Source organism: Heterocephalus glaber, unplaced genomic scaffold (genome assembly GCF_053883595.1).
Source record: "Heterocephalus glaber isolate CG9 unplaced genomic scaffold, H.glaber_assembly_v1.0 deba00001509, whole genome shotgun sequence".
Classification (NCBI taxonomy): Eukaryota; Metazoa; Chordata; class Mammalia; order Rodentia; family Bathyergidae; genus Heterocephalus; species Heterocephalus glaber.
The window spans coordinates 15,225,353-15,248,023 of record NW_028258325.1 but is presented as its reverse complement, the minus strand read 5'-3'; the positions used below and the strand labels follow the sequence as shown (position 1 = coordinate 15,248,023).

Sequence of the window (22,671 nt, the reverse complement as noted above, 5' to 3'; positions counted from 1 at the left end):
CAGAAGTACAATGTTTTCTGAATCTTACAGAGGTCCTCAAAAAGGTTCAAGGCTTTTTTCACTTCCATCATTTGATTCTCCCAACTCTCAAAATTAGGGCATATATAATTATCTTCAGTTTGCAGATGTGGAATCTGGGACTTAGAGAAGTTAAATGTTTTGTTCAGGATCAGTCACACATCTACTCAGTGGCAGATCTGGGTTATAACCTAGATTTTTCTGTAGCCTTGTCTAATGTACTTTCTGCTGTCTCCTCTTCCTTTCAGTAACTCTTTCCTATGAACTCCCCATCTGAGAAAACTAATACACTGTAGAAATCATTTTATTTGGAAATAAAATACATGGATAGCATAACAATGGCATATATGGTTTAGAAATGAATGAAAAGATGATATTGGATCTTACATTTTTCTACCAATCATCCAACAAATCCCAATATCTAATGTGTCACCCAGCCAATTGTGCAAGTGCTGCTAATGGAAGAGAAATAAGAGGAATGGGTGTGGTCCCTGCCCCCCGAATTACGTTATTTTATAGTCTACTGCTGCAAAAGGACAATGTTTACACAAAGTGTGTGAAGATGGGATTTAAAAATTGGATTAAGAGAGCTTGATGAAGGCATATTTAGACCAACTACAGGAAAGGAAAGAAAACAGAAGCTACCCGGGTAAAGTGAACCTGAGCTGAAATTGATAAGCATTCTGGAGTTCTAATGCATGTCCGGCATGCCTTATCACAATCGAACAACCCTAGCTATGGCCTTTCCTTTTTGTAAATATAGAAACAAAGGTAAAGAGAGGTCAGCTCATTTCTAAAGTATATAGTCTTTCACTGCCTCCTCATACTTCTCAGGAGACACTGCACTGCTAAGCCTGATGGCTTCAGCTTTATAAAGCACTAGGGGCACTCTAGGTAAATGGACTGTAAGCCAAAGCATGAGCGCAAAAAAATGAAGGTGGAAATTTGCAGAAAATTGACAGGATTTGGGTGTGGATTGGGGATGAAATGTCCTAGAGAATCATGAATGCTGTGTGATGAAATGGGAACTTGCATTATTGAGATGATCTAAAGGCACATATGGGTTGAAATAGGAGCTGTTGTCAGATTTCTGTTTTAGATACATTCCACTAATAGCTCTGTGGAGGATTAATTTAAGGTAGGCAATACTACAGGCATAAAGACCAATTAGGAGAGTATTTCAGGAAGTAAAACAATGTGTGTAACCAGGACGCACATAGTAAGAATGGAAAAGTTGGGACAGAAGTAGAATTACAGACATATTTGCATGATAAACAATGGCAGAATTTGATGAGTGATTGAATTTCTGTGATGGTAAGAGGAGTTGTGATGACTTCCAAAACTAGTTACAAGTGGCATGGGGAGATAATGATGAAAGTTTGTTACAGATTGCATTTGGGATGCCTGTGAGAATTTTTTTTTTTTTTTTGGTACCGGGGATTGAAATCAGAACCTTGTGCTTGTGAGGCAGGTGCCAGAACCACTGAACTAAATCCCTGGCCCCCTGTGAGCATTTGAGATCTACAAGAGACTGATAGAAATCTAAGAATGAAGAAAAGTCAGAGAAATAGACAGAGATCTGGGAATCATTAACCGTGACATGATGGCTAAATCCATGATATAAGTGAGGCTACTTGGAGGAGTATAAAATTGTGGAGCCCCGTGAGCTAAGCATGAAAGTTCAGAACACATGTTAAGGACATGAGAGGGTAAAGGAATCCATGAAAAAGAGAATAAACAGCCAAAGATATGAAAGTAAGCCCAAGGGAGACTGATAGTTTAAAAATAAGGAGAATAGGACATTAAACGCAGTAGCCAGGAATTCCAGGAAGGTAAGAATAGGAAGCTACCACTGGAATGTGGCAACATGGAAGTTACTGTTGAGTATGGTCAGGGCAGCTTTACTGAGGATGGAGTGTGGGTCACAAACAGAAGCCAGGTTACACAGGACAAAAGAGTAATGTGAAGTAAGAAAATAAAGATACCAGTAGAAAAGGCTCTGATAGGAAATTTGGCTGGGAAAGTGAAGGGATGGGGAGGAAGCAGATTATAGTGCTATGCAGACACTAGCAGAAGAGTTTAAAGTGGGAAAGACTGGAACTTGTTTGCATACAGAAGAGCTTATAAAGAGGGAGATGTTAGTAACTTATGAATGAGGGTACATAATAAAATACAGATCTGTGGGAGAAAAAGATGAGAGATGGCAGAGGAAGGTCATGAATCAGGAGTCAAGGTAGGGGCTTCACTTTGAATTGAAAGGGGAACAATTAGTCTTTCTTTTCAGCTGTGGCCTCTCCTCGACATAAGAGGCAACCGTCACTTCTTTCTGTGGATGTGGCCAGAATATACTTTGCTGTTGAACTTGCCATCATTCTTTGAAATTGCTTTTCACTTAAAAAGATCTATCATCATGTCTTAGCAAAATAACTCTGTAGTTTCTCAACTGGTCTCTCTGATTCTGACACTTATCCTCCGATCGTGGTGTCTTAGTTGCTTTCTTATTGCTGGGACAAAATATCCAACACCCACAAATTAAGGATAAAGAGGTGTATTTTGGCTCACAGTTTGTAGAGAGTTGGCTCCACATAGTGAGCTGGCTCCAGGGCAGGGCCACATGGCACCAAGGCATGGCAGAGGGGCCTGGAGAGGAGAAATAGCTCATGGGAAGGCAGTCAGGAAGCAGAGAAAGATGGATCGAGGGAGGCAGATGGTCCCTTCCAGACCTCTCTCCCAGTGACCCCATCTCTTCTGACCAGGTTCCACCTCCAAACATCACATACAGCTATAAACTCATCAGTAGACTAATCCACTGATGAGTATCATACCTCCATGATCCAATCACCTTCTAAAAGCCCTAAAAGCACACGAGGCTTTGGGGGGACATGTAGGTATGAATCTTAACACATAGTCAAGTCTCAAAACAAGCCAGAGTGATTCTGTTGAAATGAAATCCAGATCATGTCACTGTTCTACCCAAAACCTTCCAATCCCATAAGCCAAAACCTGTGGCCTGCAAGTCATGGCTACTGATCTCTTCTCTGATCTTCTCTGTTCTTCTCTGCCTTCTTCTCCCCATTCTCCCCTGGATGGATTTCATCCCAGCTACACTGACCTCCTTCACATTCAACCAATGTCTAATCATGTTGCTGCTTCTGCTCCTCTGAACTTGCTCTTCCCTATTCCTAGAATTTACTTCTCCCCAACATCCATCTCAATACCCCATCACCCTTGCTTTCCCTCAAACCCCACCTTCTCTATGAGGCAATGGCACAAACATTCTCCAACCCCTTCTCCTGCTTACTATTTCTCTTTGACATTCAAGATCACTTGATAATTTCCTTATTGTCTCTCTCCCCTCTAGAACATCAGCTGCAAGTAAACAAAAGTCTTCCCTGTATTGTTTTCTGTTTTATCCACTGGTCATGGAACAGTGACTAACAAGTAATAAAACTAGATGAACACTTACCACATAATGAATGAAGGAAGGACAGAATGACAACCCATCTCACATGGAGGCTATAATTGTACAAAGGACTAATATCTGTAAAACTAATTTTGAAAAACATACAGCACCTAAATACTAGTTGTTATATACAAAAATTAGAGTCTCCTCTGGTTTTCAATCTGTTTGGTTTTATGTAAGTGGGTTTGAGACAATGCCATGCATGGATAGTCAAAACAGAATTTTTACGTTAAAGATGTTACTTTAAAAATTAAATTAGAATTATGAGAAAACACAGGAAGACCCATTATTATACAGATCTGGATACACTGAGGGCAACGACTGCCCTGCCCCATCTCATTGCTCCAATGCACAAAGGAAGTTTCAATGGACCACAGGCAGGTATTGGTTATAGCACCTGACGCTAGGCTCGTGGGTTATTGTTTGCATAATGAAAGATTGATTTGGTATCATTTTATAGCTTCACATATTTCTCGATTATTTAAAACCCATGCAATGCTTTAATAAAAATCATGTTCACTACCTGAATGCCAACATATTAATAGATATTGATTTCAAAGCAGCAAATGGATAGCTTTAAATTATATTTTATTATTTCCAATAAAGTTATTACATAATACAAATTAGATGTATTTTCAAATTAAAATTTTATATATATATATCTGTAAAACAATTATTTCTACATTAGAGAATACTTAAGTACAAATCATCTATTCTGCAAAGGATTCTTACTATAAAATCCAAAGAGAATTAAGAAAAACCCTTTTTTACTCTCTTAAAAATTCTTTGATTAGTCATGCCAATTGAATGCATAAATCTAAAAGTACCAGGGATTATTGAAAGAAATGAAGTATTTTAAAGAATGATGACTTAAAATTTAAAAAGTTAATATCATGCATACAAATTGTATCCCACAGTGATGCTCACAAAGAAAAGAATCTCAGATGGGAGGCAAAGTCCTCTTCTAGTTATTTTTATAGTACTTTCATGGAGTTATCATTTACTTGGGTTGACGGTCTAAAAGCAACCAGTATCTCTCATCATCAGCAGAAAGAAGGAAGTGTTGGTAGATAACATTTCACCATTTCCTCCATGAAAATGATTTGTCTTATGAACGAACACCCTGTACAATTTTTATTATATCTAGCTCAACTTTATTTAATGAGACAGTTTAGCAAGCACAACTTGTCTGAATTGCACAGAAGTACCTTGTTTGCAGAGCCCTAAGTATTCCAACTATAAAACAGAAGTGAGGATAAGATTTGTGGTGTTGTTGCTTATGTGGTTCCTTTTTCAACTCCAGTTATAGTAGAAGCTTTAGCATATAAACTCTTTATTTTAGACAGGGTCTCGCTATGTAGTTCATTCTGGCCTTGAACTCACTATGTAGCCTAGGCTGGCCTCAAACTTACAGCAAACCTTCTGCCTCAGCCTCCCAGGTGTTGGGATTACAGGCAAGCACTACTACAACCCAGCGCTAGCATATAAACTCTTTTAACTCACTAAACATTTCAAAAGGCCATGAAAATTCAGTTCCCTGAGCTATTCCTGCTTGTGTTGTAGGAATTTTGTACTTGTATACACTAGGTACTAAATTAACAGATATGGAATGAATGAATGAGCTCAAGTCAAAAGAATATGTCAACAGTCATTGAGCAGGGCAGTGCACAAAATCCTTAGGGAACAGACAGATTTTGTGTACATAAAGATTAAAATTTTTACAAAACACCCATCAAGTATGTTTATTGTTCTACAACAACAGCTCTAACAATTTTCCGAGTGAGTTATACTGTGTGTGTGTGTGTGTGTGTGTGTGTGTACTGGAGATCAAAGAGGCTAAGGACATATTTTATTATCAAGCTTCATCTACATCCTTGGCCCTAAAGGATTTGTTTACAATAGCTACCATTCCTGCAATGAACCTGACTAACCCTAGTGATAACACCATGAATGGCACAATCAAATTCTTTAAGTTAATTCTCTATCTTGTGGTTGAATTCAGGTGAGGGTAGAGTTTGGGGTAGTAAGAAGGAACCCAACCAGAGTGATTTCACTTCATAAAGCTGGGGCATTGTCATCACTGAGCAGTTAGTTGGCATAGTCATTGCCATCTGGAAATAACTGGGTTAAGAACTCTGGGGTAACACAGGAATGCCCAGTGCGTGGATAGGCTGCCACCACTGAGGTATGTGACCTCAAGTGGTTTGGTTTTTGGACCTCAGGTTGTTCCTCTGTAAAATGTGGGAATCAGAACAAGAATGTTCAATATTCTGTCTACCCTAACACCCTTTAATTTAAAAAGTTGATATTTGAATGTCTTCATTTCACCTCTAACTCCACCATTAAGAGCCTAGATGATGACCCAAACTGGCTGAAACTACCTGCACCTATTTTCCACCTTTGTTAACTAGATATTTCACTAACTGATACCCAAATCTCTTTCTACCCTAAAAATCTGCAAATTTTGTTACCTAACTATAAAATTTTAGATTAACATACACTGTTCAACTTCACAAGTAAAATGATAGGACACCAAGGCAATCTCGTCATATCAATCTAAATAGTTTTGTGATGTGAGGAAAGGTGATCAAGGAAGATCTATGCCGTGTAGAGAGGAGAGATGCCACTGCTTTATCTTTAATCTGTTAACTGTGCTGAAATCGAGAGTCCAGGAAACCAGTTATTCATCTTTTTAGCAAGTATTCACTAGAAAGAGCAGTGTCCCATGAAACCAAAGCCATAGAAGCTTACGTGTGCAGTTCCTCTTCTCTTCACTATGGTCACCTTTGTGCCGAGCCTGGTGCTTCAGTCCTGGGGCTCCTTCCTCTTGCCCAGTCAAAGTTAGTAGCATCACTGCCCTGCTTTCAAAATTAATATTCCCTGCCAGAAGAAATCCAAACTCCATGAGAAAGTTTATTATCTTTGATGACCTAATTCTACTGCCTTTGTTGAGCGTGAAATTGCATCAATTAGAACTCCAGCCATTTAGACGTAAAGCAGAGAGTTTGAAAAACAAGAACCTTTTAGGTGAAAGCATGTTACAATTGTAAAAGTTTTGACCACGTTCTTGTTGTTGTTGTTTATTAGTACATCTTTGCAGTATATGCAACTTATAATCTCGGGAAGTGGGTCCATGTACATAATACAGTTTATTTCTTTTTTTAGTTCCCTTCCCCTTCCCTCCCAATGAGCACAGTTTTTAAAGATAGATGACATAAGAGTGGCTTGTGTCCCTGAAAGAATAAAACCGGTGAATATTTGTTGCATATTTAATAGGTGCTGACAATAATTCTAAACAATTTGCATATATGTGGAAATTCATTTAAACCACATAATGTCTCTATGATATACATACTGGTATTGTTACAATTTTGTAGATAGGAAAACTGAGTCACAGAGACATTAAACAACTTGCTCAAGGTCATGCAGTTGATCTTTGGTAAAATTACAATTCGAATTCAGGCAGTTTGACTTTACTACATTAATAATAAAAGTTGATATTGTATCATAAATGTAGGCTAAAAAACTGGCATAACTTCTAGGAGAATTGTCAGGTCCATTGAAAGGAAAAAGAAGTCTTCAGGACTGCATGAGTGTAAACCTTGAGCGTGTCACTGCCATAAGTTGAGCTTTAAGGCTACAGAAACCTCATTTGAGAAGAAAAGTAATTATCATACACCTATGTTACCTTGTTTTTAAGTTTTAAGAAATTACAATCATTTGCTCAAAGCAATTATTCATGGTGAGCTCTGCTAGCTTAGGTAAAGACTTTTACATTGGCTGTACAAACAGGGTAGCAAGAGACCTGCTTAACGAAGCTTATTATAAATATGCAAACTTTCTTTTTTTTCTCCCCTGAAAATAAATTTTAACATACCACCTATCAGCTCACAGCCCCACAGAATACTAAATACTTTCATAACTTTGTGAAAATGCACTGCTGAGAGCAAAACAACTTTGCAAATGAAAATAGGCTTCCAATTCTTGATGATTCTATACTAGAACTCCCACCAATAGCACTAAGCCAATTCTAATGAGACCCTTGATTCTACAACACAAAATTACTTCTTCTTGCAATCTAGCAACACTGTGTGGATCTACACCCTAGGCAAAATGGTCTTACGTAGTATTTAGACTCAATTTTCGTGCTTAGTTTTTTCATTGAAAACAAACGTTAGTAATTAATATTTGAAAATAAGTCGCTCTTCATAGAACATTTAAAGGTGAGAACTGAGAGAAGACAACACCATCATTTTGAGATACTGAGTCTAAGTCCTGAAATGTGTGGTCTTCAATAGTGCTCACCACCAGGGCGAAGCATTCAGGAAAAATGATCCCTAAGTAGATTATGAGCCCAGAGAGGTGTCTGGATTTCTTGGCAGGAAGTGAAAAATTGTAAAGTAAATAATTTTAGAGTAATACTTCTACCTTTGACTGGGCAAGAGGAAAGGGCTAAGACCCTGGGATGTCTATTCCCTCTTTTATTTGGGAGAGGCAGTTCTCTACTCCTGCTTCTCTGACTTAGTTTCTTGACAGCATTTTAAATGAAATTCATAAAGTAAAAAGTGAATAGAGCCTATGTTAAATCCCAGTAAAAATAAAAGCGAAAAGTCATAAACTACAAAGAGATCAGATTTTAAACAGAAGATATAAGGCTGGAGCCAATGATCTGAAAGGTTACAATTTTTCAAAATAAAAAAAAAAGGTTAAGACAAAAGGCTAAAACCCATGAGATGGAACATTTAAAATAATCATGTAAATCTGATCGAGTCAAGCACAAAAGCACTTAAAAATGAAAGCTGGTCATGAAGAAAACAGTAAGAAAAATTATACTTTCAAAATGAAAAATGCAGAACGCTGCTCAAAGATTAGGAAGCAAAGGAGAAACAGGATAAGAGAGCGGAAGGAAAAAGGAGAAGCAAACAAAGAGCAAGAACTAAAGAGGTTTCTGTACTTCACCTCAACCAGAGCCTCATGTCCCGCCTGGGGCCTGTAGACAGTAGTGTCCCCTTGTGGCCCACAACTGCACCACAGCTAGGAATCCTGAGGACAGGAGTTCCCTTCCAACCTTCTCCACTGTCCACATCTGCTAGCTGACCAGCCCTGCTGTGAGTTAACCTCAGCGCATTCATGGCTCACATCTACTTCTTGTCTGTGTGAGTTATGTGCACGTTTCTCAACCTCCCAAAGCCCCAGTATCCTTTTCTGAGTTGTAAAAATGATGCAAGTACTAATAATAGCAACTCATCTCAGTCTCATTATTTGTATTCTTACTACTTTATTTCTAGAGAGTCTCTGCCAAGCATTAAGCGATTTCCAGACTTCTCACTTAATCCTCACCCAGGCCCAGGGGGCCATCACTCGGCCCCGTGTTGTTATCATTACCCAAGACTCACATACGTTCGGAGCGTTTCCAGCCAGAAGCTCATAGAGGATGTCTGTCACCAATGGCCTCTGTGTGTGATTCCTAGGGATTTCAAATTGTAGTCTTCTACTAAGAAACACTGGGAAGCTGTGAAGACACCATAAGTAAAGAGGGTGGATTAGTTTTCCTGCGTAAAGGAAGGCTTAGACCTGCCATCCAAGTCTTATGTAGGCTATCAGCACCCTGACTTAATGATATTCCCTTTTCAACATTTCAGACTCTACAACGTATGCACATTTTCTGTTCAATGCATTCGATACAGACCACAATGGAGCTGTGAGTTTTGAGGTAAGTTCTGGACTCTTTTTATATCATTTGGCTTAAGACACTCTGCAAGAGATTTTAGTCCTTTAGTGGGAAAATCAGCTTTGGTAATTTGATCCATTTTAAGCAGAGGAAAAAAGCCCAAGAACACTTTCTTTCCCTTATTGAATTTCCAAGAAGCTGCTCTTATCTCTCAAAAGAAGTACAAATTACAACCTACTTGGTTTATTTTCTACTTGGTTTATTTTATCATCTGTTCAGATGAGGCTTTCTTCACCTATTTGAGAACAGTCTTAGAGGTCAAATGATTTAACTAACACTCACTGGCTCCTATCATGGGCCAGTCATCATGGTAGGCCTCAGAAATACAGAGATAATATAGTCAAAGCCCTACTGTGGAAACCCCAGAAAGTGGTGGGGACAGGCAAGAGATTAAACATATTCGATATTCACCAGCCTGACAAGTATACAAGAAAATGTCTTCTAAAGTTATGTTCTAAAGTCTGTTCTGGATAGGCACCTAACCTATTTATATATAATAATGTGTGTTCCATATATACCTATACTTGTGTGTGTCAGGGGGAGTCCTTCATATGATTCGTATGGTACCTAGCAGGTCACAAATCATTATATATTTAAATCTAAGTGTTAGGAGCATAAGCCAAACACTAACTGTGAGAAGCTGTAAAGACTGGCACTTTCTATTTTTATTAAAACCATGGGTATAATTTACATCTCACTCGTTTGCTTATAGTCTGAATGGCTGAGCTTCATCTCTAGGTAGTAGTTTTATCCATTATTTTACTTTGTAATTTCTTTCTTATGGATGGATAGATGGGTGGGTGGATGGGTGGGTGGGTGGATGGATGGATGTGTAGATGGATGGGTGGATGTATAGATGGATGGGTGGATGGGTAGATGGATGGATGGATGGGTGGATGGGTGGGTGGGTGGATGGATGGATGGATGGATGGATGTGTGGATGGATGGGTGGGTGGATGGGTGGATGGGTGGATGGGTGGATGGATGGATGGATAGGTGGATGTATGGATGGCTGGATGGCTGGATGGATGGGTGGATGGGTGGATGGATGGGTGGATGGGTAGATGGGTGGGTGGATGGATGGATGGGTGGATGGATTGATGGATAGATGGATGTGTGGATGGATGGGTGGGTGGATGGGTGGATGGATGGGTGGGTGGATGGGTGGATGGATGGATAGGTGGATGTGTGGATGGATGGATGGTTGGAAGGATGGGTGGATGGGTGGATGGATGGGTGGATGGGTGGGTGGGTGGGTAGGTGGAATGGAAATGAGGCAACTAGAGAGATACATTTTTGAAGGATGCATCTTTTACATGAGCAGAAATGTCAGTTATAGAATGGAACCAGCAAGGAGAAAGTACTGGAAGCAAAAGTGCCTGCCCATGTGACTGATGAACTATGACTGACAGAAACAGCAGAAGCTTGTGAAGAGAATAAAGGCCAGGGTGGAAGAAGTGGGACATGAGTCAGAGGACCAGTAGGGCGTCTCAGGTTTGGAAAGCAACACAGTGTTTGCAAAGCTTGTGGAAGATTGATCGCTCACGCAAGAGCCAGGAGGGAAGGTTGAGGAAGGAGGCCAGGGCTTGATATGTCTTAAACAGGAGGTTGGACTGTGTTGTGGGAGATGAGGAATGCTAAGGAAATTTCAGCAGGCTTGGTCATATGTTTGAGCAGTGCTTCCAAAAACATGGAGTCACTTAGTTGCTACTTATTCTGAGACCCCAGACAGGAATTGATAAATGCTGACCTGTGGTAAAAGCTTTGGAGACAAATGCAGAATGTATTTAAAATGAACTTGGTAGAATGATAAAAGTCTGTCATGTTTAGGAGGGACACATTAATTTGGTCAGGTCTGGGTACAAGGGCTGTGTGAAGTCAGGGTGAATAAAGAAACATGGAGGGCCGGGGATTTACCTCAGTGGTTCTGGTGCCTCCCTCACAAGCGCAAGGTCCGGAGTTCAATCCCGGGTACCAAAAAAAAAAAAAAAGAAACATCAAGCCTCTTGAGTCTTGAGATGTCATTAGGTCACTGGTCCCAGGGTGTAGAATTTCCAGCCACAGGGAAGTGCCTCCTCCTCTGCCCTCAGGCACAGGGGATGGTGGGACATAAAGATTCTGGGCTGGGAATTCCAAAATGTCATCTTGCATAATATAACCAACTTACTGCTGAGAAGACACAGGCAGAGGCAGGCAGTGGCTAAGGAGGTCTGAACAAAGAAGTCGGGACAGGACAGGTGGGTTTCTCCTAGACAGGGAAGCAGCAGTCAGTGTGTGGGCAGAGAGGACTTGGCAAGGACACCCTTAGGCCAATCTCCTTAATGCTTCTCCCACTGTGGCAATGTAGACCACCCTAGAACATCTCTTCAGTATTCATTACACTTTACCCACAAGATTAATTCCAGCACAGACTCAATTTAGCTATAATATGGAAGTCAAAGTTCTACTTCACCTAATTAAAAAACAAAAACATTTATAGCTAATTGCAGAATACGAGAAAGGCAAAAACTACTAGTGATTTCATTCCTTGAAATAACTTATGAACCAGGACTATATCATCAATTTCCCATAGTACTTTATACTCAATTTGCATATAAATTTAGTCTGATGTTAATAATGTATAATTATGAGTAACACTGCTTTTATAATATTTATGTAAAATACCAGTAATTATGATGAATGTTGATTGTAATTTGGAAAATTAGTTGAAATGGTTATATGTAATGTGTCAGTACAATCCCTTTCCTTTTAAAAGCAAACTAATGGCTAAATTAATAAATGTTGAGTCAAAATCAAATTTAAAACCAGGCTATTGCAGTTATTTTTCTAAATTGATCAGCTACTCAGAAAGTTTCTGGAAAACAGAAATTGTTAGGTAAAGAATGTATTTTGAGTAGCAACAGCACACTGGGAGGTACAGCAGAGAGACCACTGATTTTAAGATAAAGGGAAATGGAAAATTTCTATTTAATTTGCTTAAACCTGAAGGGCAGAATGAATGAGTCTGGAGGGGCCTTAGGTTTGAATATGATTGGATCTAATCTTCATTTTGCCACCAAGTGGCTGTGAGACCCAGGGGCCGAGTATTAAAATCCTCTGGACCTTCATCTTTATATCACCTAATAAAAGCAGCAAGAAAGCCAACTTCCCAGGATAGAGTAAGAGTGAAATAGGAATAGGGTCAACAAAGGACTTGGCTCTGTACCTGGCACCGAGTATGGGCTCAATATTTGTCTGATGTCAACTATAACAGCTATTGCTTGGGGGAATTACTAACAAAGATAATAATGACATTGGTCACTACACTACACAGGGATCTTCTGCCTTTGAACACATTCAAGCAAAATATAGAAGATTACTCTGTGATGCTATGAAAGAGTGAGTTCTACATCTAATTATAATAAGCATTTACCCTATGAAATGCGTAAAATGTAATTAACAGTAATAATAGCTACATATCGATACTTTTTATTTACCATTCATTATGTTATGTGTTGTGTTGAGTTATTTAATACTTAGTTAATCCTTCCAGGTACTATTATTATCTCTTTTTTAGCAAATGAGAAAAGGGAATCAGAGCAGTTAAGCTACCTGCCATGCTCACACAGTTAGAAAGTGATAATCCCAGGATTCAAACCCAGGTAGTCTGGTCCAGGATTGCAGTGAGGTACATATAGGTCCTCACCCCTATATCCATCCCTCAACCCCCCAATCTGAAGTCCTTAGGCTGGCTGAGATTTTCTTTTAGTCTTCCATATTTTAGAGCCATATATAAATTTAATATCACCAGCAGGGTCTATAGCATTCTACAATTAAATGTGTAATATTTTTGAACTAAAATATGATGAGCCTGACAGAACCTATTATGGGTCAGTAGTGTCTGGGTGATCCTCTTCCTGATCACACATGATGGGGCCATATTTCCAGCCTCTCCTGGCATTAATGAGATCAGTAACCTTTCCTTCCTCTCTCTTCTCATCTGTAGAGATTGTGAGGTCACATATTCCAGACAACCTTATAGCAAAGTGGAAGAAGCCAGGACCCCCTAACTCTAACCCTCTCCATTTGTATTTTACCATGTGTGAGTGATAAATAAACTTACATTGTACAGTGCCACTAAGATTTGTGGGTGTTGACATAATGTTAATGTCTCTGACTAATGCAATAAAGAGATGCTAGATAGATGATTATAAAATAAGTATATGTGAGTTAAGTTCAAGATTTTGGCACCAAAAATGAATTTTAGCACCAAAATTCAACACCTATCTCCTCCCAATAAGTTAAACTCATAACTTTTTCATAAATCACAGATAAAAAGTGAAGGATTTGTATTATGGGCAACAAGTTGCAGATAAGGAACCCAAAACTTAGAGAGGTTGATGTGTCCACAGTCATTTAGTTAAGTAAATTGGAACTGGGGTGGAACTCAGCTCTACCAAAGTCTCTAAGATCTATGGTCTTAGCCCAGCATGGTGCTGGTATATCCTATAATCCAGCACTCTGGGATGAAGGAAAGTTGGTATTTGAGCACAGCCTGGTTAATTCAGTAAATTAGTGATATCCTATCTCATAATCAAAAACCAAAAGAGCTGTAGATGTACCTCTGCAAAAGGACCCTGGGTTCAGTCCTCACTACTAGAAAACCAACAAATGGCAACAACAACTATCATGAATGAGTCTTAATAAGAGATCTGTAAACTTTTCTGTAAAGGGCCAAATAGTGGATTGGCTTTTCTGACCATATACCCTACTACGTCTATTCAGTTCTGCCATGACCACAGAAAATTCCTAAATAAATGAGCATGACTATGTTCCAAAAAAGCTTTATTTATAAAAACAGATGGAGAGTCAAAAATAGCTGCTGGGCCATAGTTTTCCAACTTCATTCTTAATTATCAATCACTGTAGACTCCCTCCTACTGACAGAAAGCCCAAGACACATGACTTCCAAGATGGCATTATTCTATGATTTGATTACTGAATATTATCACCATTTAGCAATCTATCCTGTCCACAAAAATCACTGATTACTGACACTATTGTTGGCTGCATCTTAACAGGTACCAAACATGCACACAGTCAGGATGAAGTACACTGCTAGGATCTCCCAAATGGCAAATACTGATATCCCAAATATTACTGATATTCTTGAGGCTGAGTTAAAATGTATTTGTCTGATGACAGCAGAACTTTCCTAGTCCACAGCTGCAAACAAATGTCATTCAAGGACAATATAGTTCACACAGAAGAAATATCAGCAACACTCCATGGAACTGGGCTGTGGAGACATTTCTACCCCTAAACTAAAAGCTTTGACACTCCAAGTTTGTAGAAAAAGTTTTATTATGGAAATATCACTTATGATTATGGGAAAACTTTCTATGATGGATTACTTGGTCAAATTAAATTGCTATTTTCTTTTGAAATGTCAAGAGAAATTATCTTAGGCAATGTCTCTAGTAAGTATAAAATTTATCAAATTTAATTCTTAAGTTTTATTCTTCCTATATTCCCCAATACACACACACTTTACTTGTCCTCATACACATTAATTCTCTTATTCATGCTTTGTGACTATTCTAGGGAGCTGTGCTCTCACTGGAAGGGAACTGAAGGGAGGCTTCAGATGTCGTTTCATTTCATTCATTCATTTAACAAATATTGTCAAGCACTACTGTGTGCCAAACACTATTCAAGGTACTGGGGATGTAGTGCTGCACAAAAGGCATAAAGATGTCTGTCCTGGCTAGTTTGCCTTCTCCCATTTCCATAACTCGTTCCTGTAGACTTCAGTTGTTCTTGCCGTGAGGTTTCCTTAACCTGGCCCTGTTCATGCATTTCTGTGGAATCCTAAGGGCTACAGCTCTGCTGTGTGTGCTTTACCTGAATTAGTCAGGTATTTTGCAACCCAGTCACTCTGGTCCATTCCTTCCTTCCCCATAATCTCATTATGACAGGTCCAGCTCCCCTGCCCTGTTTGCTCTTCGTTTCTGTACTTCAAGATCATGTCCTTAAATTGGCTACTGCATAGGCTCTAATGTTCAGTGAAACTGGAGGAACAGCAGATCATTATAAAACAAAAGAAATACAATAAAAATCCATATATGCTGCTGTAGTCTGAACCGCAGTCTCTTCTTTTTAAAATAAACATTGTATTTTAGACCAGTTTTACCTTACAAGGAAACCACAGGATTTATAGGGCAGAAAGGTGCAGTTTTCCATTTTCACATATAGATTTAAAAATATACTAGTTACAGTTAATGAACTAATATTGATACCTCATTATTGACTAAAGTGTACACTTGTTCAGATTTCCTTAGTATTTTCTTGATGTCCTTTTTCAGATCCAGGATCCCATTCAGCCTACACATCATTCAGTCTCATTCACATTTCATTTAGTCATACTGCCTCCTTAGGCCCTTCTGGAATGTGACACTTGCTCAGATTTTACTTGATTCTAAAGCCCTTGATGATATTGATCAGGCGTTTTGTAGAATGATCCTCAGTTGGGATTTTCTCATGCTTTTCTCATGATTAAACTGAGGTTATGTGTTTAGGGGAGAAAGACCACAGAGATGAAGTATTGTTTTATCATATAATAGCACGAGTACATTCTATCAAAACGGTTTATGACCACTGATGATGACCTTGACCGTCTCGCTGAAGTAGTATTTGTCAAGTTTTCCCACTCCAGTTGTTCTTTCATTTTTACATTTTTTCCATTCCATGTTCTTGGAATAAAGTTATGCCCAGGCTACACTTACAGACTGGGGGATTATGCTCAATTTCCTCAAAAGCAGAGTAATCATTTGCATTCAGCCTGGGATATTTGTCCCTGCTCTCCCATTTGCTAACTTATTCAGTAATTTCTTTCCATCAGTCTGGACTCACAGCTGTTTGTTTTACACTTATAATCCTGTGTGACCTTATTTATTCTGTTGCTCATATTTTTCTAGTTAAGACCTCAGGATCTCTCTCGGTTCCTCTGTCCCTTTGACATACCTCCATCAAGGCTGTTACATTAAATATGAATCTAAAGAATTCAGAAAATTGTCTGGCACATGTGAAATGCTACATCAGTGTTGGTAAATGATTTTAGTAATACTGGCTAACATCTGGCCAGACTCAGAGAATTGAATGAGCTCTTTCTCTCTCTCTATATATAACAGTGTTCCTGGACATGCAGCTGTGGGGATTCTTTCTTAGCTGATCTTATCTTTCTGAAACTTTTATATTTGCACATATATTCACATTGCCTCTCCTTTTTTTTTTGCAAGTTAAAACCATTTTCTAATTTATGTATGCAATCATGTAATGGCAAGAATGAATTCCTACCTAGGTTCAGTGGTGCATGCCTGTAATTTCAGCACTTGGAGCCTGAGGCAGGAGGATTGTAAGTTTGAGTCCCACCTGGGCAACTTAGCAATATCTGTCTCAAAAACCTAAAAAGGGATGAGGATAGAGCTCAGTGTGAAGGTACTGGGCTCAGTCCCTAGAATCACAAAATAATAATAATGCTTGGCACCTCCAAGTGTTCTACAAATGTTATTAGTAATTGGATTTTAATTATTGAGAGTCACTATTTTACATCACCATACAATTATGTCCTATATAACCAGAAAAGGAGACGTAGGATGTGCCTATTTCCTGCTATGCTGTACAGCCACAGCCCATTGCTTTGACTCAGAAGTATAGGTTCAATTTTGAACTCTGCTGCCCCCTGGCGTTATGCGTTTGCTAATTCACCTATTTTCTCTCAGCCTCTATCCATAGGTTATGCGAGGTGGATGACATGAACTAATACATGGGAACTGCTTAACACAAGGCTTGCCTATATCAACAAGCTGTAGTCTTTTCTTTCTGGTTTTGTGGTTGTTGTTTGTTTGTTTGTTGTGCAGTACTGAGGAATGAACCCATGCCCTTTGCACTGACTTATACCCTCAGCCCCTTTTCTTTATTATATATTTTCATTCTTGAGACAAGGTCTCACTAAGTTGTCCAGTCTGGGGTCAAATTTGCCATCCTGCAGCCTGAGACTCCTAGAATACTGGGATTACGTGTGTGCCACTATGCCTGGCTTCATTATCACTACGCAATGTTGGTGTCCCAGGGAGCTTACCCACTAATTCCATTTATCTCCAAAGAAAATAATTCAAAATGATGACAAATAGAAGAAAATGATCATCTATAATAAAAGCATCATATATAATAAACAACATCATCTATAATTTTTAAAGTAATTTGCATATTTAACAATAAAAAATAATAGTGAAATAATTTATGATATACCCATATAACCAAATAATGTTTCAAACTTCAAATTTCAGCCATTAGCAGATACTGAAATGAGAGAGTAGTGACTATAATATTTTAATAAACAAATGGAAGACAAACAGAAAGGGAATATTAGAGTGTTTTCGTCACTTTTCTATTGCTGAGATAAACTATCTGACATATACAACCTAAAGGAGAAAGTGTTCATTTTGGCCCATGGTTTCAGAGGTGTCAGTCCATGGTTAGCTGGCTCCAAGGCAAAGGCAGTATAATGTAAGAATGCTGCTCACCTCAAGGCAGCAAGGAGCACAGTAGGAATGAAAAGGCCAGAGAGAGAGGGGACTGGGGACAGGATATACTGATGGTGCCAAACCTAGAGCATGCATGCTGCAGCAGGCCTGCCGAGCTCTCTCTGCTGGCATACAAGCCACCTCACCCTAGCATCACCCCAACAGCTGAGTATTGGACAACAGTTCACAAAGGGGCCGTGTGAATGCTTAGAAAGGAGTAGCTGAACCAGGCAATGACATCACAAGCATTTTGAGCATTTCGTCTCTATATGCCCTTTGAAGGCACAACCTCAGTGACCTACTTCTTCTAGCTAGGCCCACCTCCAGACAGCCCTTTCTGCTAATGAACTCATCGATGAATTCATCCATTGATGTTATTAGTGTCCCAATGATCAATTGCCTCTCTAGGCCCCAACTCTGAACACTGTTGTGTTGGGGATCAAGACTTCAATGTATGAGTCTGTGGGGACACATTACATTTAGACCATAACACAGAGTAATAGCTTTAGTTTTTCAGGTAAAACTGTGTGTATGTGTGTGTGTGTTGGTGTGTAGATAATGGGTTTCCATTTAAAATCTCATTCTTATTGTGATTTTTGGTTCAAAATGCCCAAAAGTCATGTAATTATATTCTTAAAACTATATGGAATTATGCCTTTTGGCAAATATGATTGAATACCACTCATTTTATTTGGTTCAACAAAATATGTAGTTAAGAAATGTCATCATGAATTTTCAATGTGGAAAGAGTGCAATGTTCAGTGAAATATACTGAATAATATATATGTATGTCCATAAATATTACATGTATAATTTATATACATGATCCTTACTATAAATATATGCTCACGTATATATGAAATAAGACAGAATGGATATGTCTCATATAAAATAAGTTTTAGGACATGTGATCACAGTTTTTTTCAGTGTTGTTTTAGGTATGTTTTACAAGATCATTATTTTATTTATATGTATTTATTATATACTTATACCTAAGAATAGTTTAAAAATCCATAAATTTTTAAATGACAATCAAATCAAAGAATTTCCTTTTAATTTAATGTGGCTGTAATCTTCTTTCAAAACACTACATTTCCACTTTTTTTTTTTTTTTTTTTTGGTACCAGGGATCAAACTTGGGACCTTGCTCTTGCAAGGCAGGCGATGGAACACTGAGCTAAATCCCCGGCCCTACATTTCCTAAATAATCATTACTTGTATTTTAATTGGTATAATACATTATCCCTTCTGATAAAGTCAGGCTATAAATCTTGGCAAATACATATATTTCTTGTTATTTTTTAGAAATGTTGTTATACACTTTAGGTTCCAAGCAAATGGAAACTTTACATAGTACCTGAAATTGTAATCTTCAAGTAATTTATAGTAACTCAACCACCGTGGAAGTTTGAGGTATTTAGGGAGATCATTGCTTAAAATTTTTATGGAACTATGCAAGCAAGCCTAAAATAAGAAATACAGTGAACATATGAAATGACTTTCTATATTGAATCTGTCGCTACCTTGCTGGTTAACTTTTTTAACCTTTGACCAGTCACTTAATGTTTTCCCAGATGGTCTTTGTTACAACTACCTCCAAACTCATCATGCCCAACCATGGTGGTCTTTGGCAGATGGGGATTCAGGAGATTTAATGTTCTTGGCACAGTGACTACACTGAGACATCCGGCAAGGAAGGCCTGGAAGATGAATAAAGGTCATTACTGAATAGGCCCAGGTTATTATAAAATTAACCCTTGGTCTATTTTACCTTCTTTTGCCTTGATAACAAGAGAATGAAAACCAAAATTCACTACAGATTTCCTTCCTCATTTTTATATATTAAGACACAGATAGAACTGTTATGGCTTGTGTTTAAAATGTCCTCCCAGGGCCAGGGATTTAGCTCAGTGGTTCTGCTGCCCACCTCAAAAGCTAAGGTCCCGAGTTCAATCCCTGGTACCGAAAAAAAAAAATTAAAAATTAAAATGTCCTCCTAGAGCCTCATGCAGTCATAGACAGGGCCTTTTCAGAGGTGGCTGAATCTAGAGTGTGTGACACTGGAATTGATTGATGGTGCATTTGCGACCTCCCATCCACCTCCATGAACTGCTTTACCTGCCACACCACCTGGCCTTGGAGCCAGCGGATTATGGACTGAAACCTCTACAGTGAGCTAAATAAATCTTTCCCTCTTTAACTTTGGATGTTGGGTATTTTGTCTCAGCAATGAGAGAAAAGTAATGAAGACAGAATTTGATACCAGAGAAGTGGGATTGTTGCTGTGACTGTACCTGACCACGTGGTTCAGGAGCCTTTGGGACTGGCTTATGGGAAGAGTTTGGAAAGGTTTGGAGGTGCTGGCTGAAAAAGAAGAGCTAGAATGCTTCAGGCTGCAGTTCATGGGAGATTCTGGTCAGAACTCAGAAGACCAGAATGCTGGAAGAAATGATGCCGGTAAAGACCAGGCTTAGGAGGTTTCTGCTGGGAAGAAGGACTGCATTGGCTGTTGGGACTCCAGACAATGTGTGTTACGCCTTCACAGAAAGTTTGTCTGCATTTTTCTCGTGTCCAGAGACTTTGCCTGAGACTAAGAGCAGCTGACTAATCTGGCAGAAGAAATTTCGAGGCATTATAATGTTGAGGCCATGGCATGGCTATGTTGGCGGAAACAACAGTTTCAAAAGTTCAGACTGTTTCTAGCTCCCCTTTCCAACAAGACCTGTGACAATTACTCTGTGATTTAAAGAAACATACAGTTTGCATTGATAACTGTCAGTATCCTCCAGTGTCTCAAAATTGGGTAGCTATCGTCCTCTAATAAGGCTAGCATCCTAAACTCTGCAGTGGCTATTTTGTGCTTTCTTAAAAAGTAGAATCTTATAGCTGTACAAGTTATATACTGCTCATCTCCAGGGAATGTCATTGTCTCTTATTTCTAGAATGCATTCCACATATTACATTTCCAGAAGATAAAAGGGAAATATTTTGAGGAAGACTCACTTCCCTCTAATAACAATCACCTTGTTATCTAGTAACAAAATTTCATTTTTTTCTCTCCTCAAATCTGATCCTTACCTTTTCTATCATGACCTTCATTCCCAAGCAGCTGACACACAAACTATCTCATGGAAAATTCCATCATCTAATACAATTACATGCATTAAAAACCCATAGGAAAACATATACAATAGTAAATAGGCAATAAATAACAAAATTATCACACAGAAATCAATAGCTTTCTTATATACAAATAAAATTTATATTATAATACATAATAGATGACTCCATTCACAACAAAAATTGAGAGATTAAAATACATAAAAATATATAACAAGAAATGTTAATTTGGATACATAAACTATAACACATTCATACATACAGTGTATGTATGAATGTGTTATAGTTTAAAAGACTAGAATTATCTTCAAAATTTATGTTTGGAAAAAATGTAAATACAAACTGGTGTGTTGAGCTATTATTTGCATGAAAGGAAGGGCAACAGACATAAAGGAATACATTTTGTACTGTCTACACACAAAAAGGTTCTTGGAAGTAAATAGAAGAAAGCAAGGTCAGTTGTCTGTGGGAAAAGAAACAGGGTGGCAAGATCCAGGAAGGGGAAGAGTTCTCACCAGATCTCTTACATAATCTTAAAACTGTGAACTATACAAAGGTTACCTATCCAAAGAGTTGGTAAGAAATTGGGCAGAAAAACAGGTACAAAATGATGGAATGTAGAAAAGGAGAGAATACAAATTCACACATAAGGCAACTTTTGAATATCTCTTCTGCTCTTTCATTCCTACCTAACAATAGATTGTCAACTCTTAACTCAGCACATTGTAATGATAACCCTACTCTACATAACAATGATAAATATATGTGAACTGATCATCTGATTCTGCACTATAATCAAATCAGTTTAACAATGGTATTACTTGAGGTCTCCATTTACTTAACAGATTTACAATGCTCTTATCAGGAACCATTACAGGTAGCTTAACTCTTTTAATCCTTCTATAATCTTTATGAGGTAGATATTATTATCTGTAGATATGAAAAGAGAGACAAAGTCACCTGAGGCCACAACATTGTGAAGTGATGTAGCTGAATCTAAGCCCTCTGGTTCCCAGCTCAGGCTCTTACACTGCCAGCATGTAAATTATTTGATTTCTAATTAAAGGCTACAATTGGTCTCTTATAGACAGTGTACATTTCTTGTTGGTGGCTCTTTTTCATGGGAAGTGTGTTTCGTGAATGCTCTTATTTTCAAAACAGTGTTATTCAGACTCTTTTCAGTATATCATGTGCATTTGTAGTGCAAAGTCCAACATCACTAATACTAAAGCATCCTGCTCTTTGGGTATCCATAATGATACAATTTCCAGCACCACAGTTGGTATAACTCAGTTTCCAGTTAGAAGACGAAAATATTAAAGGCAAGGGAGTGGTTTATAATCACAAAGAACTCTGAGAAACAGATGACCAAACACACACTAGTCAGTTTCTAAATAAAACTGTTTGAAAATCCAGACAACTCTTACCTTTGCTTTCATCATTTTAAAAGAAAACTTTATCAGAGATCTAAATTGTGTTTTTCTTTCTTTATAGGACTTCATTAAGGGTCTTTCCATTTTGCTTCGGGGGACAGTACAAGAAAAACTCAACTGGGCATTTAACTTGTATGACATAAATAAAGATGGCTACATCACTAAAGAAGTAAGTGATGCCTCACTAACAGCAATCCTCTGAACCATTTTCATTTCTTCAAAATGTTAAATAATTGCAGTCATTAATTTGCAAATCATCTTTTCAGGAGATTCAAAATATTTTATGTGGTGATGAGACATTCAGTAAAGAAATTTAGAACGCTTTGGAATAGTTTAGGTGAC

At 38.3% G+C, this 22,671-nt stretch overlaps 1 protein-coding gene and 1 long non-coding RNA gene across 7 annotated transcripts in view; one reads left to right on the top strand and one right to left on the bottom strand.

Annotated features, from left to right (window-relative positions):
• The window catches only part of Kcnip4 (potassium voltage-gated channel interacting protein 4), a 1,104,843-nt gene that overhangs the window by 1,076,191 nt on the left and 5,981 nt on the right, over positions 1-22,671 (top strand). For all 6 annotated transcript variants that reach the window (XM_021260223.2, XM_021260225.2, XM_021260224.2 and 3 more), the window contains 2 exons: positions 9,124-9,194; positions 22,391-22,498. In XM_021260223.2, coding sequence (XP_021115882.1) covers positions 9,124-9,194; positions 22,391-22,498 — 179 coding nt within the window. The remainder of the gene's footprint in view (positions 1-9,123; positions 9,195-22,390; positions 22,499-22,671) is intronic.
• LOC147825074 (uncharacterized) lies at positions 4,165-18,659 on the bottom strand. The gene is made up of 3 exons (XR_015441407.1): positions 11,130-18,659; positions 8,878-8,993; positions 4,165-6,361 (listed from the first exon to the last, which is right to left on the bottom strand). It is a non-coding gene; the product is annotated as an uncharacterized LOC147825074 (long non-coding RNA).